Genomic DNA, 23,469 nt, shown 5'->3' with positions numbered 1-23,469 from the left:
GGCAGCGGCGAAATTGAGAGCTCGGGACATTACTCTGACAGCCTGGGAGACTTCCCTCCCCCCCTCTCCCCGCTTTATTGGGAAGAGCAGCAGGAGGGCCGGAGCGACACCTCGGCTCATCTGCTTGATTGTCGCCGCGCACCTGCGAGCAGCTGTACGCCAGTGGAAGCAGACAGCTGTCAACCGGCTGCAATTTCCCCTCCACAGCCGGCTGCAGCTAACAAATATTTTCATTAACAATGAATCCGGCGGCGGCAGCCTCTCACATTTGAAGAGCTAGAATCAGATAGTGTTTGAGATTAATTCCGGTAAAGTGCTCATTGTTTTGGCACTGCCATCAGAGACGTGAATGGTACAAGTGTGGGCTGATTAGATGTAGTTACCCTTTTTCTGATCCTCATCCACCAGAAGAATTCGGGAAGTTTCTCCCACTCAGCGCGCATAATAAATGTAAGTGTTGGCCTGTTGTGAGAAACTCATTGCTCGGCACATCAGTCACTGCGTATCAGTGTCACTAATCTACTTCCACGCGTGGGGAGGGGGGGGGCCTGGAGTCGGCCTCGTGTTGACAAAGACCGGAGGGAGGAGGAATGAAGCGAGATGAGCGCCCCTGATTACGGCGGGTCTCCACCGGGTTTCAGCAGGTGATTGGGAGGATGCGCGGTAATTAAAAGCTAAATGAAGACATTAGTCATATCTTTACGGCGCGCGCGTGTGCGTGCAGCGGGGGGGGGGGGGGGGGCGACGATATTCTGATTAAATTTGCGCCGTCGCCCGCCGTGCTTCAATGGAGTGCGGAGGGGATGGGGGGAGAGAGAGGACAGAAACGTTTGAGGAATGCTTATTCGAGGCAGGCAAGGGCACCCAAATGAAGTTAAGAGGGAAAGTGTTTGGACGGTAGGGGGGATTAGTTAAGGAGGGCTTTTAATGAAGAAGGTGCGGTTAGCTGAAGAATGACTCCCGTGGGACTGGATTTGCCTCGAACTGTTTCACGGTTGTGTCACCTCGCCCTCCTTCTCCCTTCTTCTTTCAGCCCAATGTCTTCTTTGCTGTTCCTCTCCCTGATTGCTTCCCCTCCCGAAACTACAGTAGTGGGGGTGATGCTGCTGCTGCTTACGTAAGAGGCGAAGCAGCTTCTGCTAAGCAGCTTTCTAATGCCCTTGGAAGGCGTTTGCCCATGGCGGGTCAAGTGCAGGAGAAGCCCCCCCCCCTTTTTTTTTTCTATTTATTGAATGTTAGACTATTAGTCTTTGGGATTATGCCCAAGATGCCCAGGAAGAAAGGGCATGAAATCAGGCGGGGAAAAAACTCTCTCAGGCAAAAAAACAACAGTAAAAATAGATACAGCGCCAACATAAATTTATCTTAAGCTCTCTACTGCAGGCAGTTTTATTAAGAACATGTAGTAAATCTCCAAGAATGTTTGATGAATACTGGCCCAGCGCTGCTCGGGGGGAGAGTGCGGGTTTAAGCACCAGATCCGTAGACAAATATTAAACTTTAGCGATGATATGAACACAAAACAGCCGCACACAGATCCACACAAGGAGGGAGGCCGAGCGGGGATTTTGACTTTGATGATGTTAGATCGCCGAAGTGCTGCGTTTTTACTCGCTTCGAGTAGTAATTCCTGCCAAGACAAGAGTTCAGTTCTTGACTTTAATAGAGTTGATTCAGGTTGTCAATAATGAGTCCTGAGAGGAAATTCGACATGCAAGCCTTTTAGGAAAAAGCTGTTTAGCTCTGACAAGCTGAGGTAATTATGACACGGTGTTTTAGATGCCGCTGCTCAGCCACAACAAGTTAAGGTTAAGAGTCACGAGGTAATGAGATCAGCAGCAGAACGGGCAGAAAGCGTTTAGTAAAACTACTGGGGAAGATGTACGTCGCCCTTCTGTTCTAACTCGAAGGCTGCCAGTAGCCTCAAATGAAATCAAATTTGTTGTCTTTTAGTGGCTGTCAAACACAGCTTTGGGACCACTGTTCGTAATGTGAGTTGAGGTTGGTTTGCCTAATCGGTCCCACGCCAGATGGAGGTGCTTGAGAGCTAAATGAGAACAGGCACACCTTGGAAGCTACTCAAACCAATAAGAGAACCCTGTCAACCAACTCAAGTGTGTTGTGACTTCGCAAACAAAGAGGAAATGCATGCCAAGCAGCGCAGCGCAGTGCAGTGAATAATTCATCATCTTTTTATTTGTAAAATTACAAAGTACACAGCCTCAACCCTCGGTTAAAAAACACACCTGAACTGAAATAAAGTTCATAAAGACTTAAAGCCCCCATACTGTGCAGCATTTTTTACAAGTTAATGTACGTCCTGCAGATATTCAGAGTTAGAAATGGGATTTATGAAGGGAGCCGGATTTTGTGGATCCGTTCCTTTTGAAGGTTCAGAAGACTGGCTTATTTTTATATTTATTTATTTTTTAGAAGCCAGCCTGGGGGTAACTATTTTTTTCCGGAAAATAATCACTGGTAGGAATGATTCACACTTAGACTACCCACGAATAGATATATTATTGGTAGGATATCTGAGTTTGAATTATTGTGAAACATAGATTCTGGGACATCTGCTATTTGCAAATTTCATTACCTTTCTTGTCATTACAAATGTGAATCCAGATGCTGCTGCGTTTTCTGATTGAATTGATTGAACTGATTGAACTGATTCGGTCAATTGATTCGGTTCGTTCCTGAACGCCACATCTATATCCAGAGTGTGTTTTTTAGGTTAAAGCTCAAAATATGGCACAGACAGCTCATTCTGTCATAGGCATTTATCAGTACCAATTACAGGAACTTGTGTAGTAGTAGTTTGTATTTGATAAGTTCAATTCTTGAATATGGACCGTGGAGAGCGTAAGGCGGTCAATCGAGAAGTGGAACAGCAGGGTACTTGATAACGCCTGCAAAAGGCCTTCTGGGAAACCTGTCTGTACCAAGTCTACACAAGTTACATCCCACTGCATCCTTAATAAAACCGGCGGGGTAAGTACGCATCTGGGAATTTGACTGTACTTAGCCAGATGCGCACTATGAAACGGAACAGTCCACAAGAACAAAGAAGAGCGCATATTGATAAACACCCTATGTCTGTTTTAGTGACTGTAGCTTTAAATTCAAATGAGCTGTGGCTGCCTCTTTGCGGAAGAGGGCTATGCCTTTCCTGTCAGGGGTATCTCTGTGAAAATGAGGCTGGAGAACCAATAAGACTGGTACAAACAGGATTTTAAGAGTACAAGTCCAAACCAGGATATGATTCAGGAGACTCCTGGTGTTGCTAAGAGAGATGATGTGTAGTTTGGGGACAGCAATGCAAATTGGACACAAAGCATAACTTGTCTTATGATTACTATGAAGTGAAATATATTTATGTTTACCTTGACCCAACATGAGTGGAGTTATGTTGTGCTGAGCGGCTGCAGAGTTCAAACATCAAGTCCAAGCAACTGCAGGAAAACAACACTATTTCTCCCATTTGGCTCAAAAATATTGACTCTTGAATATAGTGTGCTTAAGCAAGTGATTAAATATTATTTTCTTAATGGTAACTGTCCTGCGTCTTGAATAAAAATCCCTGGCTTGTCCCCTTGTAACCTCCTGCATGCCTCTTTTTGATCATCGTGGAAAGGAATGAAACGAGGGACTGGTCTCTTAAATTAAATTCTTCTTCCTGCAGCTAATGTTGCACAAGGGACGCTCAGTCGTTACACTTTCATTGTGCAGTCAGGATTGCTGCCAGCCATGGTATTCTTTCTTGAAACAAATGAGAACCAATGTATACTACGGGCAAAGAATAAGAATATACCTCAGCATATACTTATAGCGTTGCAGGCCAATCAGTGCGGGCTGCAGTCACCGGAAGCCTGGCGTGTGAAAATATAAGCATTGTGAGATTAATGAAAGCGTTTTAGAGACTGTATATCCCAAGGTTGTTTTGCAATTTAGGCAAGCATAAAGCTGACGGCATGTACTCGACTCTAATGGCGTAAACACTCGGGGAACTAGTTGCTCTGAGTTCATTCATTTCTCTAATCGGAGGAGCACTGCCTGCAGTTATAGCATTTAGGCGACATCACTCTTCTTTCCGCGTCTGCAGTTAGTGACCCAACTGCAGACCGCAGTGGGAAAAAGGTGCCTCTTAAGTCACTGGCTGGAGATTAAGAGTAGGCGCCACAAGATGGCATTTGAAAAACGAATCGGTACGTCTGTGCCCACTTATTTGTATTTTTCATAGGCCTATCACACCATCGCATTTCACTAAGTAGTGGAAGTAATGACACATTGTCTTTACAGAATGAATAGTTCTCCTTTGGGTTTTAAAACAGGAGAAGAATGGAAGCCTTAGATGTGTTTCATATTTGACTTTTTGAATATCTTTGCTGATTATCCGCATCACGTGGAGACACGTTTCTGTAGGAGACTGAATAGAGACGACAACAGCGAAAGGAGATGGTGGCCCGCTGCCAGCGAGCGAACGAAACAGACTGAGAGGAGAATGAGAAGAGACAAAACGAGAAATATAGCAGCCAGGTAAACAGATGGGAGAGCAAAAAATAAATTGGGGCTCGCACCATATTGCACACCATGAGTTGTTGAAGTTTTGTTTTTTTTAGCTTCCGAAATTTGATTCTAGGAAATATCAAACATTTCTGTCTGTAAGTTTTCAAATGTCCACATGAAACGATCAGCTCTTAAATTTTTAAGTGAGTGACATATTCAAAGAGTACTGACTAGTTTTTTTGCAAGCCAAGTTGAGAGGCATTTCCCCCTCCATTTGAAGTGCAAGCATTATGGAATATATGATTCTTTTTTCTTTTTTTTAATCATCGTTAGATGTCGTTTCCCTTCATACCACTTGTGTCGTGAGACATGAGTGACAGCCGCTAAACAGCTTCACACAGCTGTGGCCAGAAAACCTTTATTAGAATTGCTGTGTGTCTGTGTGTGTGTGTGTGTGTGTGTGACAGGCAGTGTACGTTTGGCAACCGCACAGAGATCCGACCACGTTATTAACAAAGCTTCTTCCAGTAGCCAGGGATTCAGTTTAACTCCTGCTTGTGGGAGAAAGTGATTGCATTGTAAGATGATTTATGAGTGCACGATGGGCTAGAAGAAAGGAAACTGGGATTTTAGAGCAGCCCTAGATCAGAAACTGACATTCCCACAATAAAAACTAGACTAAGGAGCAAATCCATAGGCTAATCCAGGTCGTAGGAGGAACCAGTCAATAACACAGGGGTGGAATTTGGCTTACCATCTCCAGCAATAACACTGCAGTGCATGGAGTTTTACTTTTTAGCTGCTTTTGCGCCACTTTTGGTATTAAAACTAATTCTGCTGAATATAAACATATGGAAACTTTAGTCTACTGTAACTAACATTTATCCATACTGATTGAAATGGAACTGCCTAATCTCAAAAACTAAAGACTAGTATGGTAAAGTGTGTAAAATGAATTGAGGTAGAGTTTATCGTACTGTTGTTGGATTTGGACTGCATCGGTTTTCACTAGGGCTGTCAGTCAATTAAAATATCTAATTGCGATTAATCGCACGATTACCGTAGTTAATGCACGATTAACTGCAAATTAATCGCACTCCATTGAAACCTTTCTAAACGTATCCTTTTAAAGGGATAGTTTTCGAATACTTAATATTCTTATTGACATGGAAGTCGTAACGTATGCTTGCTTCATGCAAATGTAGCTTTACATTACTGAAACAATACCAAGCAACGACAAATACCGTCCGTTGGTACTGCATGATCCAAAAAAATTGGGGGGTCGAGGGCTCTCTGCATCGGCTGAGTGCTAGCGGCCAATATTTAGGACCAAAGCACTTTGGTGGCGGCTCGGTTCACATCGACAGTAAACACAGGTGGGTTTGTTCTTGTCAGGAGAGCCATCTGGCGGGGCTTTGCAGCTGAGACCATTTCGTTTGCCCATTTCTGTTTGGGGTAACTCATGATGCATTCAGACTGCAGGTGCGAATAATCAAAGCGACTGGGTACAAGTACGTTTCAATGCATGTTGTCAGTGTGAAGCTGTGACTGAAAAATAATGAAACTTGGTAACAAGTGGCAGCTAAATGTGACCATATAACATCAACTATTCCACACTCTATAAACAGATATTTGTAGTTAAAAGACAAGATGTTGGAGCTGGAATTCTATGGTGCCCTTTTGTAGCTGGAGTACGATCAATCCAACCATTTAGCAAATCACGTTTATCAAACCTATGCAAGCAAATTATCAAATGAGTGCAAACTGGCTACTTGTCAGACAATCCTCTCATAGACGTCATCAACTCCCACTCCAGTCTCGTGTCTCCAGTCACTGTAAACAATGACCGGTGCACCGAACAGAAAATCTTGGCCCGGATGGCCCAGACGACAGCTGGCGGATTCATGAAACTGAGCCTTGTCATCCATGTACAACTACATATTCAAAGAAGGACGCCCTATCTTTGACAAATAAACCTCAGGACAATTGTACCCAATTCAAATCGTGGCGGACCTAAACAAAACCAGACACAGAATGCCAACACTGTCATCAACTAACAAGCGGCCGTGGTGGAGCGGTGGAGCATGTAATTTGACCTTGTAAATAACAGTTCACTGTGTCTGTGACATGTCTAAAAACACATGGTACTCCGGGGATGATTATAACTCAGCATATGTCTCACTATTATCACCATTAGAGCCAAGCTCAGTGACAATACACAGGGGTCCAGTCTGGCAGGGTTTAAATATTTGTCTGATTAGTGATCTGGAACTGAATAAAGAGGAGATAAATAATTGCTGTATGAGTCTATGTATTTGATTAGAACATCCAGCCTTATGGTTTAAGGCTGGATGTTTTGTTTCCAGTGACTGAAGCCTTAATAGACTATGCCAAGGTAATCTACAGCCTGAAACCAGGTCTGACCCCAGTCCACCCTCAGTTTCTGCCGTCCCTCTAAATGTGTTTCAGTTTTCTGTAATTTTATTTAAAAAAGGGAGCGCACAGATGAAAAGGAGAGCGAGGGAGAGCAGGAAACGCCGGGGAAAAAAAATGGTAAAAAGGGATCACAGAGCTTGATCCCCCTGTCGGTGCTGTGCTCTGACTGAATGAGGACGCGGCCCTCGGCCCCTGGGCTGGATTTCCGTGCCCTATTCCTCCCTCTCCATCCTCTTATGGGAACATTCTGGATGGAAACTGAGTCAAGTGATGAGGGACCGGGGAGAATCGGGTTTCGTCAGCCTGGCATATGTGTGCCAGCCGATGTGAGGGAGAGACGGAGCGCCTGTGTGTGTGTGTGAGGGAAGGCGGGATGGCACATAAATTACAAATCAAAGCGGAAAAACCGATGCGACGAGAAAAAGATGCCGTACGCGCTCATATCTTATACGATTCCACGCGTGAAAATGATTCATAACCAAAACGTCAAGTCACTCATACGAGTCATACAAATCATTATTGAGCTGCAGTAAACTGTGATTTTTACCTAAGATGCCAATTCTTACATGGCGTAGGTGAGGAAGACGAGTTGGGGGGGTTGGCTAGAGGAGGAGGACAGAGAGAGAGCACTGTAAGTGAGTCATAGCATTAACTCCCGGGCCTTCTGCATAATCATTTCAGCTCATGCTTCATCACAGCGAGCTGAATCACCAGACAGCCACGTGGCCCCAGATGCTGGAGCCAAACCGTCTCTGCCTGACTTTACTCCTGTTATCCTGCACATCTCTACCACACAGAGTCCTCTGAGATCTCCACAAATCTTTGTTATATCAAGCAGCTTGGACGCCTCCATGGCAAACAGTGTTCGCTCATGTAAAGTTACGCAACCGGCTGTAAATCCAACACCATGCCGCATGTGAGAGGCTATTGTTTCAACACCTTGCCGCGTACTTCATGGTGAACATTTTCTCTGCTCTGCTAATAATCAGAATACAAACTCCTCATGTAAACATCTCAATCAGAACTCAATGGTATTGAGGTGGCATAAGCCTTGGAAAATATTGGTTTGTAATTACCAGGTACGCACTCAATACGATCGTTTATCTCTGGTTGGAATAAACACTTTCTGCACAAGTTTGCCCCACATGTCGTGACAGTTGGAGGATGTGACAAGTTTTCAGGAGGGACAGTAATTTATAGTCCCGAGTCACATCACAGAGTGAAACCCAACACACCTGGCCAGTCGCCGCCTAGTGTTTCATTGACGTAATTTCACCAGTTCACAAGTAGAATTTCCAAAAAAGGTTCAAAAAAGGCAACTGGACTTGTAGAGTTTTCAAAAAAGAGTTTTCAAAAGAGTTTTCAAATAACTTTCAAAAAACTCTACGAGTCCAGTTGCCTTTTTTGAACCTTTTTTGGATGTACCATGACCTAGATGCCTGAGAACCTTCACAGACACAAGTAGAATTGCTTTCAACGGTGTAACCTCCTACGGCGTAGGCTACGCGTAGACCGGTCGCAGGAGTATAAACCATGCTTAACATGGACAAGCTGTTCAAACAAGTGTTTGGAAAGATGAGTGAAAAAATTTTTTTTCCTACCTTACTACTATTTATACTATCGACAGAATCACCTCTCAAAATCAGGGTGGAACCATTTTGCGCCTTTCAAAACCGTTCTATTCTGATCAACGCTTTGGTGCATGTAAACATATATGGTATCAGATCATCTTATTTAGCGTCAGTGTAAACAGTAAGTTGAAATCAGAACGATTTCAGTCTGATTTATTGACCATGTAAACACAGCCAAACAGCTGAGGTTTTGATGAATTTAAACCGAACTCCTAAGAAGCAGGGAGGCGTTATGCCCTTTTGATTTCACATCCTGATTTTTGGCTCTAAATGACCAGTTACACATGTGTGACATTTGTTGCTTTGCTTCACAAGAGACTGTGATATGGTGAAATGGAATCGTATTTAATGATTTTATGGAAATCTGCCTAAAGCGACGAATAATCTTCCGCCGTTGCAAGAAAATCTCAAAGTTGTGCATGAACTAGAGAACATTTTACTTGAACAACGCTCATCAAATTGTACTCTCTTGAAAACATACTCCTTCAATCAAGCTGCTTTTATAAAAAGCTTCTGTCACTCAGGACAGAAGTAATTCATTCTGCCTGTCATCTCCAAACAGGCAGGAAAGGACTTTGTACTCTAAAATACTGACGTATTTCCACTTTCCTTATGACTTTATCACTATATTTTTTAGCTATATTTGTGTCATTGCTTTGGGATGATCCTTTAGGTTTTAGGTGATTCAAATTTTAACCAAAAATAATCACTTATTTTACTACAAATGTCTATTTATGCCCCGTTTTTAATTAAATAATGTGTTAAAACTGGAAAGAAAAAAATCCAAAATAATTCCCATCAGTGTAGCCAATTGTTGATGTAATGCATTGTGAATATAGGGGACATATTGTACACACCACTATATTAAGTCACACAACCTTTAGATGGTACATGCTTGGAGCGCTTTGAGCTCCAAACATTGTTAGCGTGAAATGAGAATTAGCTGCGACACCCCGCTGACTACAGTCTTCTGAAACAGTTCAGGAATCATGTGCCCCCTTCATCGGAAAACAAATCTCCCCAAATCCTTCCAGGAACGATCTGTGGCAGAAATCTCCCCCTGACTTGAGGGCTCTCCTGGATTTGTTAAACAAACAAACCTTCGATAGAAATCTCTCGGCGTACACTGATGCTGATTTGCAATGCAAATGATCGTGATCACCGGACACCAGTGGGGAGAATGCAGCAGATCTCCGGCAACAACAAAGGGAAAGCCCTCGCATCACGCTGCCTTATCCACAGCTCGATTTGTGCCAGCCTTCACTGATGGAAGCCTTATCTCTGCTGGCCTTTCGTCTGCTTAAACAGACAGGGACTTGCTCGGGGGGCCCCTCCAGGCGCTGTACAGCCGTGTAAGCCATGATGTAGGTTTGGAGGCATTTAAAACAGTAAAACTAATGCTCAGGAAGTTGCACATCTCTCGAGCTGTCGGAAAGGTAAGACACAAAAATAATAAATCATAAAAAGAAAAATAGAGGGAACAGTACCTGGAATTCAATCCCATAGTTCTCCCTGCAGAAGTCTCGCAGTTTCGGGTAGACGTGTTCTTTCAGTGCGTTCCTCTCCGCCTCCGTGTCTGAAAGCAAAACATAAAGGACGTGTTAAAGTGTTCTGCTAACACATCGAACACTTTTTGATAGTGTTACATTAAATCTAATTAATACATTTTAGTAAAACCCTGAATTAAAGGCATATGGCATATAGGAAAATTCACCTTCTTACTCAGTTGGACAGAAGTTTGATAGAACTCCAATACCTGGACGAGGTGGTTAGCTTAGCATTAGAAACAAAAGTTAGGAACAAGAGTGTCCTTTGCAAGTTATATTTGGTTATATTTGGCAATAGTGTATATTTTTTAACTAATTTTGGTATTTCAAATCTCTTATTACTCTATTTTACAGTGTGTAACCTACAAAAAAGGACAAAAGTGTCCTCTTCAAAATTAGCAAACAGCTCAATTTTTTCAACCTCTTTTTTGAGCATAAATTTCTTTATATGCCAGTGTTCAAAAACAAAAATATTCTCAATAATCTATACGCAAAGTGGAATTTTGGGGAGATTTTTACAGTTTTGGATATGTCAGTGATTAGCAACTACACTGATTTTGATGGATTTATTTATTTTTATTTTCAGTTATGTTGTCGGACTCTACGGGGAATAGCACTAGCGTATCATAACAAAATATTGGTGAAATTAACAAGTTTCGCGGCAGATAATGTGTTATTTAGAGGCTGCGTTTCGGTGCCCCACTCACTCCCACTATATGGATATACGTGAATCTAATATCGTCCGAACGACTCCAAATGACATCAAAGTTATATGGGTGAGTAAACGATCGTATTTTATGCCAGAAATAAGGTCCAGGTTGTAAAAAACGGCAATTCCCCTTTCAGGGACAAAAGTGTCCACGTTTTAGGTCTTTTTTTTTTTTTTAAACAACATGACTATTTTAAAACAGGGTATGAGGGTTAATGGAGTTAATAATCCTGCCTACTTACAGTAGTAAGTACAAATGACTACTAATACTGATATTTCAGGCCTAAAACTTGACCACTGCACGGAAACAACCTCCTAAAACCTACATATGCCAACAATAAACTACTATCAGCCTGGCTGGTTTATCAGTTGAAATCTTACTTAATACCCGATCTATAGCTCTCCACTAAACTTTCGAATGCAAATAGAAATGTAAATTTAAAGTTTGTGGTTTTAGGAGTTGTAAATATCCTCTATGCTAGGCTAGGCTAGCCCTGACTCCAGCTCCAGCGTATCCTTATATATAAGTGATATTGTTCCTCCCACAGAAAAAAGTAAATCCATAAGTAGTGTTTAAGTATGTATGACTTCTTTCTACGGAGCTTTTTAATTGTATATGTTAAATGCAAACTGTCTTTCTCGCACAGCCCTGGGCAAACTGTTTAATTCGGTTTAAATCTCCAAAGGTTTCTCTTCAGAGTTTAACCTTTGTGTTTCTTAAACTCCACCTTAAAACTTAACTTTTGTGCACCATCATTGTTCTGAAAAACCCCAAATCACATTTCTGCAAAGATGCTTTGTCACGGAAACTGTCTGAGACTCATTTCCGTGCAATTTCATTAAAGATTCAATCTAGTGTCTCTTTTATTCGCTGATTAGTTGTTTTATCTGTAAAATAAAATTACTTCCCAAAGCCCAAGGTGGTATCTTCAGATTCCTTCTTTTATTTGTTTGAGCGAATAAAAAAAAATAAAAGTAATCGCACAAATCATCATTTCCTCCAAAAAAAAGCCATAAAAATATGACTGCCTAGCAGTGTGCTGACATACACTGTTGATACGATGTGGGATTATGCTGCGTTAGAAAGGCAGTGATCATATTGGACAGTCGGAGTGTCACAGAGTGAGTGCCCACGGCTTGTTGTTGTGTCCCACTTTCTTTCCTCCTCCCCTCCCCTTTTTCACTATCTTCCAAATGGTTACTGTAATTTATTTGGACAGGCCCAGTCTCTTCCTCCCTCTCTTTTTCTGAAGGGTGTGGACGCGTAGTTAAAAACGGAACATGCCCAGCAGAGCGGCCCTGTGTGACCAAGTAGCCGGCTCGCGCCTGAACACACATGGTGGATGGCGCGTGAGCAGCCCCTCAGCTGCTGAGCGTGTCATGCGCAGCGTGAGTAGAGGAGCCCTCAAATTTGCTCTGACGTATCTATCTCTCATCTATCTTTAGTAAGGCTCCGGGCCGTGACCGTGCATGTACTCCGCCCACGGCTACCCGAGCAAAATGTCAAATCCAAACCCAACGGCTGTAATAGTATGCAAATGAAATAAATGGCAGTTGCTGCATCAGTGGAGCTCTCATCTCATTCCATCAGTGATACATTACAGTACAATACATTTATAAATAATACCTTACGTTGACACAGGGGACTCACTGCAAAAATAGCAGGAACTTAGATTAAACCTGTTTGGGAAGTGTTGATCTGCTCTGTCTGGATGTGACCCGACAGACTAAACTGTGTTGTTGTTTGCATTGTGCTGATAACAGCGAGATGCCTCTCTTTCTCTCTCTCTCCTTTTTTTTTTTTTGTGGGATGGGATGATGATGAGTTATGGCAGCCTGACGTATGTGTGTGTCTGTTGTCTACACACCCACATGCAAAGGAACAAAGCCTGGATCCTACGTTCGCCCGCTTTCTCGCTGTGTGTGTCCCTCCCTCCAATTTTTCAATCTGTTTATTTCAATGGTGCACACCAATCTATCTTTCCTTTCAGATACGTCTTGTCAGCTCTCTTTCTCATCTTTTCTCCCCTTCTCGCGCCGTCCTTTCGGCAGTGTCCCCACATATTTTACATTTCACAAGCTTCAAAAATTTCCAGACTCAAATTTCCGGCCTTCTAAGTAGCTTTTTCTGACCACATCATACAACTGAATCCAAATAGCTAGATGCTAGATGTTTCTTGTGTAGATAAAATGGTTTTGAAATGTCTGCATTCACGAGTGCACAAACGTAGGCAGCCACACGTGTGGGTAGTTCGGGGGTTTGAGTCCAGAGTTACCTGTTATCATCATCCAGGGTCTGTAGACTGACCTACTAACCTCTGACCTGGATGATGTCATCTCTGAGCACCACCCGCACCCACGACGGTCGGCTTGTCTACCTGTAATTTGCTACTGCTAGTTTTTTGCAACATGGCTGAATATTTTTCAGATTCTGAGGCTGTGGACGACGACTTTGTTTATGATGAACGTCCTTACCGTTTTGAGCCAGAGTATACGGATGAGGAGCTTGTTGAAAGGAGGATGCGGAGGCAGAGAGAGGGACAGCTGGTCAAAGAACAACAAACCGCTGCACGTCTGCGAATAGACGACAGGTAACTCCGGACTCAACGGGGAATAGCACTAGCGTATCATAACAAAATATTGGTGAAATGAACGAGTTACGCATCAGATAATGTGTTATTTAGAGACTGCGTTTCGGTGCCCCAGTCACTCCCACTTTATGGATATAAGCGTTGCTTCACTGGATCTAAATATCGTCCGAACGACTCCAAATGACACCAAAGTTATATGGGTGTGTAAACGATCGTATTTTATGCCAGAAATAAGGTCCAGGTTGTAAAAAACGGTAGCTCCCCTTTAAAGGATGGTAAATGGCCTTTCATTTATATAGCGCTTTTCTACCTATTGGTACTCAAAGCGCTTTACAGTCACAGTTCAGTGTCTTGCTCAAGGACACTTCGGCATGTGGCACATTCCGGGGATCGAGCCATTAACCTTCTGGTTCGTGGACAACCCGCTCTACCTACTGAGCCACAGCCGCCCCAAAAGGAGGCTTTTATATAAGTCCATACCCAAATGCCATGAATCAGAAAATTAACTACAGAGAATAAAATGTTTTTTAATGTTCCAAATTTCATATTTTTAGAAAACTGAACTGCAGAAGCACTGATGTTTTTCCATATTATCTTTACATGCACTAGACCAGTGGTTCCCAAACGTTTCACAGCCCGTACCCCTTCAGACATTTGACCTCCAGCCATGTACCCCCTACTCTCACGCACCTGTAGCAGCTAATAAAAGAAATGTCTGTGAGCCTGCCGCCACCCCCACCACCCACATTTAGCATGCATTACATACAAATAAAATCTCTTAAAGTGAATTTCTCACAAAATAGATTTATTTACCAGCATTTTCAGTGAGCAGCAGCAGTTCACTTTTGAAAAAAGAAATCTGCCAAACATTTCTACATTTGTGGGCTGACTGGTGGTAGCAGTTGAGGTCTCTCTGGAAGGGCAATCTATCCGTTTTAGCCATTTATCCATTTTTGGCGGTTAGCCGGGCAGTCTAGTTTACCTCAGACTGATGACTTGACAGCTCAAATGACAGAAAGTTATTAGAATTGTTGACATAATTTAGTTTTTAATCAAGAAAAATTGGTGCACTGCACCTTTAGAAAAATAGCGCTGTCTCTTTAAGAATGACGTAGTCTTGAGTTGTTGTTGAAGTTGTGCGTGGCTGTGGATGTGTGCCGCTGAACTGAGGGCATGTTGCAAATATAAAGTAAAAATAAATTTACTAGTTTGTCTTGCTGTTTGATTTGGAGGTGCAACAGATAAATGTTTTAGACTAACATCTAAAGCACGCAATCTACCCGCACTACCTTCGGTCGATCGTAATCGACGTAATGGGCACCCCTGATCTAGCTGTTAATATAATTGACTCACATGAAAAACAGTCTTTTGATTTTTCATTTAGGTGGAGAATCAGAAAATGAGAAAACAACCCGTTATCTGTTTTTTCAGTTTCAAAATGCAATCAGGCTGAGTTCAGAATCAACTCTTTCGTGTACCCCCTACGTCACTTTGCGTACCCCCAGGGGAACGCGTACCCCAGATTGGGAATCACTGCACTAGACTAATGACTACTTGGCCATTAGCTATCAACATGTGCGGGTGAGTTGCTTGGGAAAATTAGAACAATAGAGACCAAAATGTTTTTTGTACCAGGCTGTAAACATGTTTACTCCTGCTGTAAAGTTGACATGAGGGCCTATGGGGATTGCCTTGCTTTCAAAGGACTGCAACATTTTTCAGATGAGGTTGATGCTTGATAAGAACCCTCCTTTGGGGAACTTATGGACAATCTGTTAAACAAGAGAAGTACAGACCAAGGTCCCTGATGCTTTTCTTTCTCTTACTTTGGTCCACACTCACTATTTTTGTCCAAACAAAAGTCCAAATCTTAAAAATACAGAATGTAAATTGGAATAGGAAAGCAGTAAAACCACACTTCGCTGCATCCCGTGAATGTTTCAGCATTTCACTCATAATGAATATTAAAATGCCCATATTTCCACAGTTAACAAGACAAAATCAAAAGCATTACAACTGTACAAATGTGACACTGCTTCTGTTGGTCATTCACCGGTCACTCTACGGCTGTCCTCCCTGAGTCTCATCAATCACTCTCTCCTCATCAAACTGCACCGACACTCGAGAAACACTTGGTGTACACAACTGCTCAGAGATCTTTGATTAAAAAAAAAGAGAAGTCGACAAGACAAGTGTCTTAGTAAACATAATAATGTGTGACAGACTGGCTGTCCATGCAGTTGGTCTGTCAGGCTTTGAGATATTCACTGGTTAGGCTTCTGCCTTCAGCCCATTACCATAGAGGTAAATGGAATTCCATTTGTGGCTCACAGCATTGAATATATACATTTAAAATATTCAGTACAAACATGTCTTCCCAGAAACACAGCGCTTCTGTTACCCTGGATAAACTACAATGTGTTAGTGGTTCCACTCGCCTTCACTGTATTTGCAGAAATCTGTTAAAGACTGAAAGGATTTGGGCAGCTACAATACTTAGTTTTGGGTCTATGCTATAGCACATTTATTTACTTAAAACATCTGATAATACAATAAAATATTAGCTTTAAATTAAGTAGCTTCTAAATATATTCAAACACAAAATTGCCAGGGTTCAAAAGTATTTGGTCCTAAGGGGGTAAGGGCATGAGCAAATATCTATTGACAAGCTATCGAAGGTAGTTGGTTTGCCGGAATCAACCGTTGAGTAAATCTGACAAAAGCAGGAGTAAATCTGACAAAAGCAGGAGTACGCAGGAAAACAAGCCAATATAATAATAATAAGACCTCGGTAGCTTAAAGCTGACAAGATAATAACATGTACAGTGAAGAACCCCCTCTTCAGAGCAAGTCAAGAATTCTCTATGGGATTTAGGCGTTCATGGGTGCTTCAAGATCGTAACCTCAAAGGATGTCGTTGGATCGTCATGACCCAAACGGAAAACAGGTCTTAAAAGCTTCCTGTGAGCATATTTGCGTTCCCTGGCAAAAAGAGCTTGTGAAAAAAACAAAAAAAAAAATTGTCATAGGAGTTGATTACTCTATATTTTTCAATATTGCTGTAAATAAAGATGGATAGGATTTCTGTGGAGGGGTCTGAAGCTCGGCGAGGTCTGTCCCCATCTTGGCAGTGCCTACTTTTCCTAGTATACCATTCCAAACTGCAGTAAAGTTGAAATTGAGGCTGTAAAAATGTTCAATCTTGGAGGTTGCTAGTTGTTACAAACCCCGTTTTGGAGAACTAACTGTCAATAAACGGAACAGAACCGAACTGAATGTTTCCTTCACCTTTTTCTTTGTTTTGAGCCAGTCTGCGTGTTTCATGGAAGATGCAAACACAACAGGCCCCGGTTTAAACTGCTTTTGATCGTCCGATCAGGGTAAGATTCTCTGACTTACATGGTGAGGTACTTATGCTACCACATAATCTACATTAATAGTTTATAAAATCCTCACTTTCTGGACTTTCTTGGCAATCAGTCAATATTTATTAGTAATTTAGCTTTTGGATTATGCATAAAAACCACATGCGGTATATAGTATCAAAAACAGACAAATGAACTGAACTGCTTGGAACCGGACCAGGGTTTTATTGTAAGCTTGTCCATTACAACTATTCCAAAAAAAAAATCAGTAATTTCTTTGTCAGGGTACACTGAGCTGTTGCTCAAAACCTTCATGTTTTTCACTACACAAAATCTTTACTGTGCTGATCTGAAGCTGAACCGCAGCGATGTAAACGCACAGTCAGTGAGCAAATCAATACCGAATGACCTGGAAGAGGCTAAAGGCAAATTGTGGCTGTGTAAATCAGCCATCCATAAAGGCCAGATGTTCCTGCATTTCCTGAGAACAGGGCAACCCTACAAGTTCCGTGAATACCACTGAATCCACTGGAGATTACTTCGTGACAACCCACGCTCGACGATAAGCATCGATGGAAAACAGTGAAAGGACGGTAGTGTTGGACTGGATGTGACGGTAAAAGGGGGAAATCTACCGTCTCCCTGACAGTAACTTCATTTGTGTTTGTGTAAATAAACAGAGCAGTGTCTGCACGCGGAATCGGCGTTGGTCTACCCAACGTAAAAATGTACTATAAAAGGTTCATTGAGTAACAGCTGTGGTAGCAGCTGCTGCATCAAAAGCCACTAGTGGGGCATTGAAACGTGTTCACATTTAGTATGCCACAAACGCACTAGACATTTTACAGCCTGGTCATAGTGAGCCATGATGAATGATGATTTTTAAGATCTCAGAGCTCTGTGCTAGATTGTAGGTAACCATGGACACTGAATGCTATCGGGTAATTCATGGAAGTTTGAAGTATCTTCCTCCTGAAGAGGAAAATATAACAGTGCACATGGTTGAAGGCAACTTTAGTTTTGAGTCAGCTCTTTGGTTTCCTGAGTTATTCTGGAGCTTCACAAACGGCAAAGTAGGTGGGAAGTTCCTGAATGTCTTTTGTAACATAAGCAGATCTGGAGGATGTTGACGCTCCTTTGATAGAACTGTGTAAACGGGTTTGTTCTTTTTTTTTTGTTTATAGAGTGAGGTTTAGTCTGTCAGACTTATTTACCTTCTCCACCTCAGCTGTTTATCACATATATTTGATCCCACCACAGTGAGAGTGAATATATTTCCCAACATCTGGAGAATTTGTTTTGAAAGACGGATTTGTTCAAGATAAAAGTCCATATGAACGACTCCCTCTTGTGGTACTTGATGTTTTCAGAAATGCTAGAGATGGAGTCAAGTTTATATAATGTAATTTTAGAATTATTTCATTATGCATTTTCATTCCCTAAATTATTTAGCAGGTCAATAGCTTGCTAATTGCCTAGGGTGTTCTTATGGTTTACAGCCCACGTTACCAGTAGAGTTCCACTTTGAGGAAACTATTGAATTAGTTGTTATCTCCATTCACATCTTTCAAACAGTTGAGCAGAACCTGTATAGATGCATTGCCGTTTGTTTGTATGGGCAGACAGATTTGTAGATCATCTGCAAAACAATGGCAGGATATGTTGTGCGTTTTAAAAATGGAACGCAAGGGAACTATGTATAATGAAAATAGAACAGGACCTAAGATAGAGCCTTGAGGTACTCCACAGCTAAGAGGAGATGAAGTTGAAGAATAATGGCCCAGGTGGACGGAGAAACTTCTGTCTGATAAATAAGACTGGAACCATTTCAGTGCTGTGCCTTTAACGCCAACACACAAGACGAGACATGAGGACAACATAAGGATGTTGTGATCTACCATGTTGGAGGCAGCAGTTAGGTCCAAGAGAACCAGGACAGCAGAGGTACCAGAATTAACAGCTAAAAACAGGTCATTAAAAATGTACAGCATTTAAGACCAAAATTAACTAGAATGAAAGTATTTAGCCCCAAACCCCTGTCAGCAAACTGAAATTACCATGATATATTGACTGCTTGCAAACCACACTCGTTTTCTAGGTGGATAATCGCTGTGTCATTTTACTCAGGTCTATGTAGTGCTTGCTATCACCGGCATCATTCCCTTATATTTCCACAGTGCGTTCCATGAAATGGCTTGAACACCCAGGGAGTTAGACGAGTATGCCAGGGCAACTGCTGAATCTGTCAGAATGACGTCCTTGGGGTGCAGAATTGCTCCGCAGCACTCTGGAAAACTCACACAGAGGTCACTAAAAGCTGCTGCCAAACTAGTCGGAGCGAGCTTCTTCTCTCTCTCTCTCTCTCTCTCTCTCTCTCTCTCTCTCTCTCTCTCTCTCTCTCTCTCTCTCTCTGAGGAGGGCAGAGGCGAGGAGGCAGAAGATGCCACGCGAGGGGAGAAATCGGCTCGCCGGTATCGCATCATAAACTTCTCGTGCCGCAGAACGTGGCAGGGCTCGTCCAGAAAGTCAGCACCCGCCGGCCCAGGAGAAGCAATTTATTTAACAAAAGCCGTCTTCGACACACTCTCTCCACCTGTCATCTCTGCCTATGTCCTCTCTTCCAGCCCTCCCACTCTCTCTTTTGTTCTCTCACCAGACTCCATTCAAAAGAAGTGGATAATTAAGGGCAATTTTAAAAGGAAATCCGAGCTAAGAACCTACAACACAAACTAAAAAACAATAAATACAGTAAATCGGAACGCTGGGAACAATCATGGGGTGAAATTTAATGTAATTAGTGGTCTCTGTTGTGACATACTATAGGCTTGATGATGGTGCGTTGGAGGTTTGGATGATTTTATGCATCATGTCCCTAAGGCCTGGCGCTTTTATCATCTTTAAACGGCTTAAGCAGCCGCTTGCATACAAATAGCCGGCTACGCTATACAACCGATGCCAAGGCCCCCCGAGGTAACTACAGGAAAGGTAATGGAGTTGTCTGGATATGCTTGTATGGATCCCCGTGAACACGCACACACACGCACGAATCAACCAACGAGACAGGCTGCACAATGCAGTAAACGAGACACACAAAAATAAATCACGTTAGGCTTTTCTCTGGTTTGTTGCTGCCGTCTGGCTACTGGCAAGAACAGATAGCGGGGTTTTTAATTGATCGGCTGCAGCCCCCCCCCCGCCCCGACACACACACACACACACACACACACAGATCCACCTGAGCCAAGAAATCAAGTGATTCATTGACATCACGGAAGGAGGATGTAAATTCACTCAAATTAGTTATTTGGCATACATTTTGGAAAACACTTTAATGCCTCTATAGACTCTGTATCACTGCATAGGTGGGTGAACTTGCTGATAATCTTTTCTATCAAATTCTTGTGCTTTTTCCCTCGTCGTTAAAGTTAAGCGTCACGAATACGGCAGTTGTTTCCAGTCATTAGGGTCAGGATATTGAGCCAAGCCCACATCATAATGCAGAGCACAGTTATACTGTTAAAATGCAACGATTATCACTGTTATACTTTGTCCGTCAAAGGAAGCGTGAAGCATTCTTAGGCGCCTCTTGCTCGTATGTATTGGTTGCTCCAGACTGGCCTGAAGCCTTGTGCCCTTATGCGCAATCCAGCTTTACAAACTCACTATTTAAAATGTTCTCTGCTCTCGATTTTTCTTGACGACCCGTGAAGGCCGTGAGCCCAGACAGGCCCGTCTGATAAAGTTGTTCTATATACTCCGAGTGCTGCCGGAGTATTGAGCGCTTCATATTTCTTTTGCTCCTTCGTGCACCTTGGAAGTGGGTGAAGTTGCGCCAGAAATACAACCCGCCCGACCTTCGGCAGCCCGTATTCACTGCTCCAATGTGCAGTTTCTCAAAAAACTTTGAGAAGATTAATGCAAAACCAAGGACACAGCTTTCCAACTCTAAACCCACCGTTTTGCTAAATGTACAGTGTGATGCCTACTGCATGCTGAGGGTTTAAATCGATATGTTGATGGAAAAAGACAAGACTGGGTTTTTCAGCTGTGACATGGTGCATTCAAAGTGTGGGCCTTGTCGCTGACTGTCTCTACTGTACATGTACAGTAAGTGTGTGCATGGATAGCCCCCTCTAGTGAACACGGAGAAACAGGTTCAGCAGCAGGGCTGAACGGTGACCTGGGTCACATTTATAAAGTTCTGTTACGTTTTACCTGCAGGAATTAGCTGCAGCGTGGGTTCACCGCAGAGTAAATAAAGTCTGCAAGTGTGCGCGCGTTGTGTAACTGATAATTAGGCTAATGGAACATGTTATGGATATGATTTGAGCGTGCCTCTATGGCTTCATTACTGGGATATGGCTCTGGATACATCCTTTCACTGCTCATAATTAGGTCTCTCAGGCAGAGATGTGCGCCTTTCCATTTGTGGTAATGGCGTGAAAACGTCCTCCTTGTTGTTTTTTTTCTTTCCCCCCGTCCTCGTGTAGTTCAGAGCGTCACATTCCTGCTGAGACTGGATGGTCTGAATGACTGAGGCATCCACAGGTGGCTAAACAACGCCAGGCTATTCTACCGCGGGCCACAACGGTGCAATAATCTGAGGTCAATTCATTCGCTTTTGCTGAGTCCCTGGCTGTTTGCTCGGCGAGGGAAAGCAAATGACAGAGACGTATTGACAAAAGCAAACATCTTTTTTTTTTTTTTTTTAATCCTTGCTGTGCTCTCCTTCTCCCTCCCTCTCCTCTCTCCCTCTCGCTCATAGCCTACTCTACTTCCCTTGCCTTGTTTACTCTAGTTTTACAGAGCCTATTTTTACCCCCTTGCCCACGGGGCAATATTCAAATACAGAGCTGCAAATGGGTGTCTCCCTCATGACCCAACTGCCTTGCACTCTGCTCGCATGAAAGAGATCTGCTGTTGCAGAGCATGTTTTCGGAATAATCACGCACCAATTTCAGTTCTCCTCACCTGATGCGACTTCATTTAAGAGACTGTCCACTGCTACCATTAAGGTAACGTGGTATTTAAACGCCACAGCTCAGCGCCGTGTGAATCAAGTAGACCTTCATCAGAGAATCATGACTTTATTTTCAATAACAAGCCTCGAAAATGGTTTTATTTTGTATCCCAAATGCTTTGAACCTTCACTGTACTTCAAGATGCGTCCTGTAAATGTCTTACTTTTTACACAGGCCACATCTTTAAACCTTTCTATGTTAGTTTAACCTGCAGAAACATTGTTCAAGCTGAATATCTGTGAGTGATGTGCAGCCTTCTGTCATTGTGACCGTCCGCAGGCTTCACATGAGTGTGTGGGATGGGGAGATGGAGGGGTGGGACGGAGGCGTCACGCCGGCTCTTACCGTCGGGGTTGGCACAGATGAAGACCCGGACGCTGCGGCCGGTGGGGACGTGGTGCGGCGGCAGGGCGTTGATGTTGCCGCTGATGGCCGCCCTGCGCATCGCCGACTCCCGCGGGCAGGGCTGCCTGCTCCCCACTCCCGACGGCCACATGGTGGTAGGCGACTTCCAGCGTGGCTGCACACACGCACACAGAACGGGTTTGGGGTGGGAGGAGGAGGGGGGAGGGGGGAGGGGGGGAGCGTTAGCCTACACGGTTGCGCACACGCGGGCACATGGACAGACGTGCACGTTTGCGCGCAGATTCCCCCTGATCCATCCGCACGCATGGGGCGTCAGACACGGCAAAGGCATGGAGGTGCACCTCAGCGAGTAACTTTGGGCACATTTATGTGCAGTGGAAGTAAAGCAAGAAAAAAATATATTTATTTTAACTGGTCATTTTGCATTGATTTCTGTTTTTACACTTCTAAATGCCTAAATCTGCCTTGCCATGGTCATAACGCCCATGCCACACACACACACCCCACACGCACACACCAGTCAAGTTAGGATGGATCTGACAAATCTTCTCCAAACACAGGAATGAGAGTTTGTTATTGCATTCATGTGGTAGGGATATAATAATAGGATATTACGCACAGCCTACTGCCGTCATGGTGCATGCGTAATTTGTATACATGTCCTTGGACGCATTCATGAATTGTCATGCCACGGTGGGACAAACAGACAAACAGAACGAGACGATACAAAACTCGGGACAGACGAGCAAGGCAAGCATCAGTCGTGTTCCCACCCCAGAGAAGATGCTTGTAAAGGCGAATAACCGCTAAGAATGGTTATTCCGCCTGGAGCAGATGTCAAGTCGCTGGTTTTCCGGAGTTGGTCTATCCCGAAATCTTTGTTTCAAAGACGGAAAACCTCGAAAAAGACAACAAAAAAAGGGGGGAAAAGTTGGGTAGTCCACGACTGACCACTACATCAAAAATCCTCTGAAAACAACTAAAGATCACCGAGGCACCGACAGCATCCAACAGAGAGTACTTGACTACTAGTGATGCTGGAGACGGGCACAACAACAGGAGACTTCTTGTTGCTCACATTCATTCGCTTCATTTCGCGGCTTCCGAAAATATCCAAGCGTCGAGGACGGTAAGAGGAGGACAAAAACGCCCATCAGAGTCGCCGTGACCGAGAGACGACCACGGCGGGAGACGGGAAAACGGACGCCGCGTGTCGGAGTGCTCCCCTCGGCATCCTGCTGTCTCTGCGAGCCGACCGAGCTCTGAGAGACTGGGGAGAGGGTGAAGCCGGCAAAAA

The 23,469-nt window shown here is 43.3% G+C and overlaps 1 protein-coding gene across 1 annotated transcript in view; it reads right to left on the bottom strand.

Annotated features, from left to right (window-relative positions):
• Nucleotides 1-23,265, bottom strand: part of nwd2 (NACHT and WD repeat domain containing 2) — a gene marked incomplete at its 5' end in the record, with an annotated part of 49,431 nt that extends 26,166 nt beyond the window's left edge. The window contains 3 exons of the mRNA XM_084548722.1: nucleotides 10,061-10,149; nucleotides 22,152-22,326; nucleotides 23,251-23,265. Of these exons, the coding sequence (XP_084404848.1) occupies nucleotides 10,061-10,149; nucleotides 22,152-22,326; nucleotides 23,251-23,265 (279 nt within the window). The remainder of the gene's footprint in view (nucleotides 1-10,060; nucleotides 10,150-22,151; nucleotides 22,327-23,250) is intronic.
• Nucleotides 23,266-23,469: the final 204 nt, after the last annotated feature.

This window comes from Chelon labrosus, assembly GCF_963514085.1.
Source record: "Chelon labrosus genome assembly, chromosome: 1".
Classification (NCBI taxonomy): Eukaryota; Metazoa; Chordata; class Actinopteri; order Mugiliformes; family Mugilidae; genus Chelon; species Chelon labrosus.
The sequence above is the reverse complement of the archived record's forward strand: the minus strand, read 5'-3'. Positions and strand labels throughout refer to the sequence as shown.